This window comes from Pterocles gutturalis, unplaced genomic scaffold (genome assembly GCF_000699245.1).
Source record: "Pterocles gutturalis isolate BGI_N339 unplaced genomic scaffold, ASM69924v1 scaffold27476, whole genome shotgun sequence".
NCBI classification, from domain to species: Eukaryota; Metazoa; Chordata; class Aves; order Pterocliformes; family Pteroclidae; genus Pterocles; species Pterocles gutturalis.
The window spans coordinates 1-9,602 of NW_010103803.1; the positions used below are offsets into that span (position 1 = coordinate 1).

The window sequence follows — 9,602 nt, forward strand, 5'->3', positions numbered from 1 at the left end:
GGGCTTTGCTTCTCTTTCAGGCTGCTCTTCCCAAAGCCACGGTGTTGGATCTGTCCTGTAACAACCTCATTTCCTTGCCGGTAAGGTGCTAGGATGGGTCTGCTGGGAAATATTTAGAAAAAGATAAGTAGCGCTTCAGGAAGGGTTCCCCGGGAGGTTTGGACGTGGCATGTTTCCTGGGGGAGGCGAATAGCTCTGCTGTCAGGGACGGGTTGGTGCTGGTGGGTGGTTTTGGCTGAGGCAGGAGAGTTCTCAGGAGGAGGTTTGCACAGCGTGAGGATTGCAGCAGCTCCCTGCCAGAGGATCCCCATGTGAATACAGACCAGTTTCATCAGTGTAGAGACTTGAGTCTGTTTCTGTTGTCTTGCCATACATCACCTTGTCAGTCTGTCTGTCTGTCTTGTCTGTCCCACTGTTCTCCACCTCCATCTTCCCAGGCAAAGGAGGAGGGCGAATGCTCCTCCATCCCAGTTCTGTAGTAAGTTAAAGATGTGTGGCTTACGTAACGTGCAGGCTGTCTCCACGTACTCCCCGCTGAGGTTCCTTCCTAAAGGTGCTGACGGGCTTTTTCTGTGTTTTGTTTGGTTTTGGGTTTTAGTCAGACTTCTGCAGTTTGATGCATCTGGTGAAACTGGATTTGAGTAAAAATCGGCTTCAACAGCTGCCCTTGGACTTTGGCCGCCTGGTCAATCTGCAGCACCTGGACCTTCTGAACAACCGTTTAGTCACCCTGCCAGTCAGCTTTGCACAGCTCAAGGTAAAACTGATTGCTGGGCAGTTACGTAAAGCTTTGGGATGCTGCCCAGGGTCTTGTGATCCTTCTCAAGTTGATTTCTCTGGTAAAGCATCCATCCTGCTGACTACCCATTCCAAAATTCAGCTGGCTCTGCACCGCAGCTCAGTGGAAATTCTCTCACATCTATTGGAAATGCCTCTGCTCAAGCTCTCTGCTTGTCTCCCGTACCTGTTTCCTTCATGTGGAAACTAAGTAGTTCTCTGCTCCTGTGTTGGATCTCTTAAATAACGGCAGGCTGCTGTGCTCTTACAGCCTGCCCTTTGTCGTTCCTCTCTGCAGAACCTGAAGTGGCTGGATCTGAAGGACAATCCCCTGGATCCTGTCCTAGCTAAAGTAGCAGGAGACTGTCTGGATGAGAAGCAGTGTAAACAAGCTGCTGTCAAGGTAAGGAATCTGCTTTTATTCTTTTTTTTCCCTTACTTTGCTTTATGGGTGGTGGTTCTTCCTCTTTTTGCTCAGCAAGCTGGGCAGCTGCTGCGGCACTTTGAAATTTCTCCAGCCCATGAGAACCTGACCTCACTGTTGCTGTGCGTGTAGAGAGCAAGCCCTGGGCTGGGTGGGATTCTCTTCCACTGGTGGAGTTCAGAGAGGACTAAAGGCTGGCTGCCAAGAGAGCGGAGGCACAATCAGACAAAATAATCTTTGTGTACGCTTATAGTCCCGAGTACAAAAACCTCTGGAGAAGTTCTGGCAAACTGTGGGCTCAGGTAAACAGCAGTGTTCTGTGATCCTCTGCATCGTGGCACCAGCGTGGCAGGTTTGGTTTTTAACGGAAAGATCTGTTTCTTAACTGCGAAGACTCACGTGGGAAGGTGTGAGCTCTCTTCAGAGCCATACCTGTAGGGGTAAGTTGGGGTTAACGAGCCTTCTGCAGAGACCTCAGGTTGTTTTCTTGGACCTCGAAGGTACTGCAGCACATGAAAGCCATCCAGTCCGAGCAGGATCGACAGCGGCAGCGGAAGCTCCAAGCAGAGCGAGGTAAGCACAGAGAGCCCTTGTGCTGTCTGCTGGGGACTGTTCTTCCTCTCTCTTGCGTGCCCAAACACAGATTGCCAGTGAACAAACACTTGTAACTATCGAAATCCTGAGGACTCTGGGAGTAGTAGGGTGGAAGGGCTGGAGGGAGAAAGATTGCCAGGGAAAACTGCGATTTCTTGCCTGAGTAATAGATCTCTGGATGGAATTTGCTATAGGTTCCCTATAAAAATGTGAAATAAGAGCACAGGATTTATTTTAAGGGAAGCCTAATTCTGAGGGAGCAAAATGCAAAGTATGTAATATTTTAAAAAACTCCAACAAAGATAAAAAAAGTAGATAGCTATTTGTTTGGTTTCCTCATTCCAATCGGGAACAGATAAGCAGGTAGCAAGAAGAAGGCAATGACAACCCTTTACATAAAAGGAAAAAACTTCCTATTAATCCCCAGAAATGGAGAAGAAGCGTGAAGCAGAACAGCGAGCCAAGGAGGCTCAAGAGAGGGAGCTGAGGAAGCGGGAGAAGGCGGAAGAAAAGGAGCGCAGAAGACGAGAGTATGATGCTCAGAAAGCTGCCAAACAGGAGGTGGAAAAGAAAACTAAAAAAGAAAACGTTCAGACCCGAAGTACGTAGTATCTGTTTTGGGTAGGATGTTTTGATGCTGCCAGATGTGCCTTTATGCAGTCGAGGTACTGGGAGATGGTGGGAGTGGAGAGAGGGGAACTTGTAGGATTTCTAGTAAGTTCTACTGCTGTGTGTGCCCTTTTCCCTTCACCTGTGTTCCTGAGGAACTGCTGAGCTACGAGATTCAGAAGGTTCTTCAGCTGTTCCTGGGGAGAGCTTCACTCATTTCTTTTTAAAAGTACTGAACTATATGTGCAAAACCAGATCTTGTGCAACACAGAGGTGGTTTACACCCGGTTCCCTGAAAACTAAATCCAAAACTAAATCATGAAACTAAATCTGAAACTTTTCATCCTAAACAGGTACATCCTGCCCATCTATTTATTAACCAGAGTTAAGAGATGAAAATTCGTGACAAAAGACAACTGCAGCACAGGCTAAACTATCTTACCTGAACACCTTGTTTCTGAATATCGACTGTTAAAGGTATTTGATTAATTCCTCACGTTCTCTGTCTTGTAAATGTTCTCGTTGCAGAGCCCACCTCCAGTTCTCGTCCCCCTCAGCCGCCCCGGCAGAAGCACTCCTGGTCGCGGTCGGTGCTGAGGGTCCTGCTGGTCGTGCTGCTGGGCGTCCTCTGTACTTTGGCCGCCTGCAAGCTGACAGAGCTGCAACGTCAACCTCTGTGCGTCAGCGTGAACACTCTCTACGAGGACGTGTTAGCCGCTCTGCAAAACCACAAAACCCTGCAAAATCTGCTACAACAGAACTCGCAGCAGTGATTGTCCTGGACGGGCACTTGCTTCGTCAGCCTCTCCCTCCACCGTCTACGCAGCCAGAATTCCTATGGAATTGTGTTCTGATGGAACTGCTTCGAACCAGTCAGCGTCGGTTTGCTGGTGCACTGCACACAGAGCAGGGTTGTTGTTCAGATCATCTTCGCTGTGCATGTTTCGCGGCTGGCCTGTAACTCCTGTTGTTTGCCCATGTTAACCTCAACTCGTTAACACTTCTTACCTCCAAGGGATGCTTACCTAGATTGTGAGATACAGAAAGCTGTAGGAGTGGGAAAAGCCAGCCCTTGCGTTATCTAGGTAGCTACAGCTCTCTCCTGGAGGTAGAAGGTTTTTAATACATATCCATTCCTTGCTCTCCTTTCTATTTGTGCTAAAATTGGTGATATGTCTTAATGGGAATGATGTTAAGGCCTACTCCAGGACCAATGACAAGTGTGTAGGATGGCTGTGCATCCGTACGTTGGAGCGAAGAAGCTGATGTGCTATTGGAAGGAGCTGAAAATTTTCAATACAACAGTTTTCGCAGCAATTTGTCTGAACTGGATGTTTATGTTGTTAATGCAGTTTTCATTTTAATTAGGTCTTTTAGAAACAGCTAATAATGATTTCTGAGTACATACAGAAATAATTTCCAGCCACATTTATTTTAACCAGTGCCAACAAAGCGGCTGCAGCCTAGGAAGGGCCTCTGGCCATTCTGCAGGCTGGCTTTGTGTCTGCAACAAGAGGGGGGGTCCGGGACCCTCGGCCAGGCAGCGGGCGAGTTGACCGCCTGTTTCCCGCTGCAGCAGAGGCGCAGAGCACTGGGTGGCACTGTGGCAGCGTGACACGCTGTGGCAGCATGACAACGTGCTGAGGCAGGCGGCAGAGAAGGGCCGCGCCTGGGGGCTGTTGGGAAGGTTGGGAGGTTTGGGGTTGGCACCTGGAGAAGAAAACTCACCTGTGCAAAGGCCCATGATTTATAATTTCCTTACAGAGGAAACCAAGCAGAAGTTTGTCATATCCTGAAGCGCTTTGTGGGTACTAAAAGTGTAGACATAATGCTGCCAGTGCCGGTTTCAGAGAATATCCGTGCTACAGACTCCACTGAGACATGCCGACATTAGTCTCCAGAATCGCTCCCTCTCTCCTAATACCCGGGATTATTGCTGGTACGAGCAGTGCCGCGAGGAGATGATCTCCACACAGAGAAAAGCCACAGCGTGAACACAAGACAGAGGGAAGGGAAGGCTGCCTCTCTCTGGCTAAGCAGGGTATGTGTTTTCTAAGCTTCCTTGAAACAGCTTTAGGCTTTGCTTTTTTATCTAACTCATCACATTCTTTAAAAGGTCCGTGCTTACTATCCAGAAATGTTCAGAAACATGACAAACAACATTCCAAGCGACATTTCCTCTCTGCAATCCGTTGCTTTGCTATCTAGGAGAGTGCTGCTTAGGTTGGCAGCTGCCCAGCTAATCAGATTTACCGGTTCAGGTCAGAAGCGTGCTACCGGCCAGGCACGGGCCAATGCCGATTGCCCGAAGCTAGCTCAGGGGAGGCTATTTTTTCGTTCAAGGCAGCATGCTTCTAAAGGGCAATTTCCACACGCTGGGTGGAGTTTAATTCCCTCTCAGCACTCATCTCAGTAAGTGCTGATATAGCAAAAGATCTCAACCGTCCTTGTGTGCACACAAGTGCTGATGGCTTTGTGGACAGGAGAGTGCGTTCCCCAATCTAATTAAAAGCAAGGTTTTTCTGCCAACTGTTTAGACCTCATAATTCCAGCACATATAATCAGATTTCAAGACCCGCTATAGATTAAGCCGTCTGGACACTGAAACAGGACAGTCTAAATTTATATCTGAAAATTAGTCTTACTCATTCCCATCTGCCACAGCTGAAAAACTGAGACTATTTTGTGTAATAAAGTTCTTCCACCTCACTAGAGCAGGTGCTGGGGGGCTGGCCAGCATCATGTTGCTTCTACCATTGGGATTTTTCATGCTGGAGAGCAAAGATAACTACTTGTAGTTTAGAATAGCAGTAAAAAGTATTCCTCTCAACAGATGACATACCTGTCCATATTCAAGACGGTATGTTAAGAAGCACAGATCACTATTATTATTCAAAATAATTTATTTTCTAGAAAAACAAATAAAAGGAGCTGTCAGTTCTATAAGCCATGTCTAACTCCTGTTCTTATGGACGATGTTCACCATCTTTCTTGTGTAAACTGCCATTCAGCAATTGTATTACAACCTTCTTCTACTAAAGTCAAGTCTAAATGTGTTTTTTTAAGTCTTTATTGGAGGATCAATGACAATCTTATCTAAGCACTTATTCCCAGGAGGAAGCTGGATACTTAAACCAAGCAAAGAGTAAAATCCGCATTCCCTGGGGCTACCCAGTGAAATCCAAATAGAGATCAGGATCCTGGGAAGTCATCTGTAGGTGCACGCGTCGGGAGAGTTCTGGTCCAATCCGCCGGGTGGTGGCTGTCACGCCGTCGCCGCGGTGCACAGGAATATCAGCCAGCATGTTTTCCCGCTCCTGGTCTGAGGAGCATCTGTTATAGGCCTAAAGGCAACACAAAGGAACGACGATATCATCCATTTGCAGACGTTGCTCAAAAAAATAATCAAAGCTCTGCGCCGGTGACTGCTCTACCCTTGCACAATGTACACTCATTTTTCACCTGGTCTCTCCCAGATCTCATCTGTGAGCTTAGAGGCTGATGCAGAGTCAATACTGCTCCCTGAGCAGCCTGCTCTGTAAAGGCAGAGCAATGGGCGCCAAGGAATCGGTTCCTTCACAGTCTTACTAAACAGCTCAGACAGGATCTTGTGTCAAATTTAATACCAATTGAATGATTTCTTCCCCTCCTTACATTAGCTGGCTGTCTGCACACAGTACTCGGTATCCCTGGGGCATCCTCACCTGAATCAGAAGCTGAGGAGAAGGGTATGCAGACACAATAGCCTCAGCCATCTCGGGGCTGACCCGGTTGAATTGTTGCATCTGCCTCTTCCAAACTTCCCGGAGACCCTTTCCAGTATGACACACCTTCACCCCTCCGTAACACTCCTTCTCTAAGTAGAAAGAGAACCCTGTGTTCTCTCGCTCTCGCCTAGGGAGAACAAAGAATGCAAAAGCAAAGGAGACAGTGAGGCTGTGAACAAAAGCCTATTGCTGCATCTGTTACCTCATAGCCAGAGAAAGAAGACAGAAGGCTGCTTCTTACTCCGCGTTGTTGCAGACACCACTGGCGTCAAAGTCAATGCTAAATATTTGACCCTATTTTCTTTACATGCATTACCAATTTCCTTGTTTAAGACCCAGATTTCCTACTGAAAAAGAAACAAACCAGTACTTGGGAGAAATCCTGACACAAGCAACACACATACAAAGCAATAAATGAGAATTCACCTTCTGACTGTCAACCATAATTAAACACTTTTACATGTAATTTTTAATGACATCTCATCTCTTCTCATGGCTGACATGTAAAATACAGCAGCTGCTGTGATAGCAATGCTCAGATTGTGTGAGACTGCACAAGATGGCTTTCTTAGCTATCACTGTGTAACATGCTGCTGTCCTTCCTCATCAACGGAAACAGCGAAATGGCTCATTCTCAGTCACGTCTCTCTTGGTTACGCACTGAAGAAGAAAAGCTGGCGCTGTATGAGCCCAGTCCTACTTCCATTCCCTTCCCACTCCTAAAATCAGACGGAGAACAAGACCTTTGCTTGATGTCAAGTGAGACTCTAGCGTGAAACCAGGGTCTGTCGTCACCCCTCCCCAGGCAGGACGTCAGTTTCTGAGAACTAACTCTGTGCTAAAGGAGCTGCATTAGCTGTGGCCTTGTGTCACCTGCTGCTTTAAAAATCATTACAGAGCGGTGTACTCAGTACAGCCACGTACCTGCTATTCCCTCCCAGTAACTGTCCAAAGATATGACCAAACCTCATCTGCTTACTCACTTGAATGGTGCTTCAGCTACAGCTTTTGCAAACATAGTGGCAAACTCTCCAAGTTCCTCCCAGCTCTCAAAAAAGCTGACTTGGACTTCTTTGGACAACTGCAGATCCACCAAGGCCTGTAAATATCATTGGAAACAACAAATAATCTTCTTGCATCAAACCCCAGTCTTGTCTGAAACAAAAAAGGGTCGTAACATCTTGCTATAAGACAAGAACATCCACTCTCTCCCCATTTTGGGTGAATTTAAAGCACTGATGTATTTAGAGGGCAGCCTGTCTCCGACCAGTTAATACCAGTTTCGCACCATTTCAGCTGCTGCAGCTCCCCAGTGGCAGGCTCTCATTACAGGCAGGCCACCTCGCCCAGGGCAGCACTGCTGTGCTCTGGCAGCAGGCCACAAAGGGCTGAATCCCCTCATCCGAGAAAGTGTGTGATCTAGTGTTCAAGTAATGGCAGACAACATTGGCTGCGCGCCTGTTTTAAAGGTACTCACTTCTTCCACGTCCAGCCTCGTTATCTCCAGGCCAGAATCCTTAATTTTCCTTTTTCTCTGTTTTCCCTCTTGTTTTCCACTCACGGCTGCCTGTTGACATCTCTTTTGTGACTGAGTCCTGAGAGATGCAAGAGAAGTAAAGTAAGACTGGGGGTTCAGGCTCTTCCCCAGGTATTTGCCATCGGTCGCTGTGTTGGCAGGTGGGATGGACCTTTGCTTTTGTTTCTTAATGTAAACACCTATGGTATTTTTCAAGGCCAGCGACAACAGAGAAACATTTGGAGGGAAAAAAGTTCAACCTGAAATAATTTTCTACTCCAGCTACTGCCAGTGCCAGAATTTTCCCAGGCATTTTGTCCATCACATGAGCTACGTAGCTCTGGAGGGTCTCCTTCGGTCCTTCTGTACAGCCCTCGACCTCCTGCAATGATCAATGGAAAAAAGGAGTTAAACCATTCTGAGTGACACATGCCCAGCAACCTATGGCTCCATCTCTGCAGCTGGATCTGCAGATGAAACAGTCTGCTCATGTAGCAGTTCAGGGGCAAGCTGGCAATACTTGAACCGGTATAAAGTTATGGCTGAAAGAAATACAAAATCATTTTTATTTTAAAATAATCCCACTTGATCTGACAATGGTACCTCTTCAAAAGTGTGTAAAAAATTGTAACTAGGAAAGAAAGCTTGTCAGAACTTTGCATTCTACAACCCTAATGTTTTTGATCCACTAATAGCTTCTAAAACCAGATTTCTGGTTTACCAGAACCATGGCTCCATCCCACATCAAAACCTTCCTGCCATGAAGAACGATGACAAACACCACCCTTACAGAAAGGCACGTTAGAAGGCACAAAAGTCATAAGGACTCTCACTTGTTTGTAGTTGTAAACCATGGACAAAAACTCCTCCAAGCGAAGCAGAACCAGGACATTTGGTTCTTCTGTCCATTCGTCTTCATCTTCTATCTGTCCAGACGCAAAAACAAACAATTCACTCAAACCAGGGCTCCCACTCAGACCTCTGAGGCAGGGAGAAGATTAGAGGGTGTTTACTTGGGTTGCTAAATACAATTACTAATTAGTGCAAATAACAGAGGAAGAAAAGGGCAAGAACTTGGAGATTTTGCTCACACACCTGAGATGGCACAGTCTTTCTCTGCCAGGTGATGCTGCGGGGAACAGCTTGATTCTCAACAACAGAGGAATAATTTGCAGCCTGCAAAGCACTAAGCACAGTCTTTCTCTGCCAGGTGATGCTGCAGGGAACAGCTTGATTCTCAACAACACAGGAATAATTTGCAGCCTGCAAAGCACTAAGGATCTGTTCACCACCTTCTGTCTGTAAAAGAACTGAAATCGGTGCATGGGTCAGGCCTCCACAGAAAGAACTGACAGTCAATATAAGCCAGATACAGGCTGTGAGGACAGGTACCTGGATCTAACACCACTCTCATGTATTTCTGGCACTCCCCTGGTCGCCGAGCTTTCAGCATCTTGGCCAGGGCCCTTTTCTTCTCTTTTTCCTGCTCCTGCTGCCTCCTCCGTGCTTGTTGCTCCTTCCTCCTCTGCCACGCAGCCTGGGAGATGGCCGCCCTTTCCTTCTGGCTATATTTTGGCTTCTTAGGAGGGGGGGATATTTCTGGGCTTGCTTCGCTTCCTGAGGAACTATTAGGCTCCTCTGGGGAGTCAGAGGTTGGCAGTGGGCACAAAGAGGGTCCCTCAACACCACTCGTGCCACTTGGGCTGCCACAAGGCCCTTCTCCAGAGGCCACCAGGGCTTCTTGCGGCCCTGCATCGCTGGGGGACAGCAGGTCACCGCCAGCACTAAGGCCACCTCCCTCTGCTGCATCCCCACCGCCCGCACAGAGGGCCTGAAAAGCAGGCTCCTTTATTTCCACCCTGCCATTGATCCTCTCAGGTAAAGAGAGGACCCCGATCTCCACCACCTCGTCCTC

General features: G+C 47.5%; 2 protein-coding genes across 2 annotated transcripts; one reads left to right on the top strand and one right to left on the bottom strand.

Moving 5' to 3' along the window:
* The first annotated feature begins 25 nt into the window (after nucleotides 1–25).
* LRRC59 (leucine rich repeat containing 59) lies at nucleotides 26–3,415 on the top strand. The gene is made up of 6 exons (XM_010086849.1): nucleotides 26–80; nucleotides 599–757; nucleotides 1,076–1,180; nucleotides 1,702–1,774; nucleotides 2,223–2,396; nucleotides 2,933–3,415. Exons 2-6 carry the CDS (start codon nucleotides 617–619, stop codon nucleotides 3,175–3,177), a joined length of 738 nt encoding a protein of 245 aa, XP_010085151.1. The 5' UTR covers nucleotides 26–80; nucleotides 599–616; the 3' UTR covers nucleotides 3,178–3,415.
* Nucleotides 3,416–5,571: 2,156 nt separating this feature from the next.
* On the bottom strand, nucleotides 5,572–9,325 carry EME1 (essential meiotic structure-specific endonuclease 1; the record flags this gene model as incomplete). Its single annotated transcript, XM_010086850.1, has 8 exons — nucleotides 5,572–5,748; nucleotides 6,109–6,298; nucleotides 7,155–7,270; nucleotides 7,649–7,775; nucleotides 7,948–8,069; nucleotides 8,521–8,613; nucleotides 8,864–8,997; nucleotides 9,080–9,325. Coding segments are annotated over 8 exons (1,205 nt in total), but the record flags the coding sequence as incomplete, so codon positions are not given.
* Between the last annotated feature and the right edge of the window lie 277 nt (nucleotides 9,326–9,602).

Excerpts from the sequence above, each read along its gene's own strand:
- LRRC59 (XM_010086849.1), top strand. The coding sequence starts at position 617 with ATGCATCTGGTGAAACTGGATTTGAGTAAAAATCGGCTTCAACAGCTG. Across the intron at positions 758-1,075 it reads TCAGCTTTGCACAGCTCAAG|AACCTGAAGTGGCTGGATCT; the intron begins GTAAAACTGATT and ends TCCTCTCTGCAG. Across the intron at positions 1,181-1,701 it reads GTAAACAAGCTGCTGTCAAG|GTACTGCAGCACATGAAAGC; the intron begins GTAAGGAATCTG and ends TGGACCTCGAAG.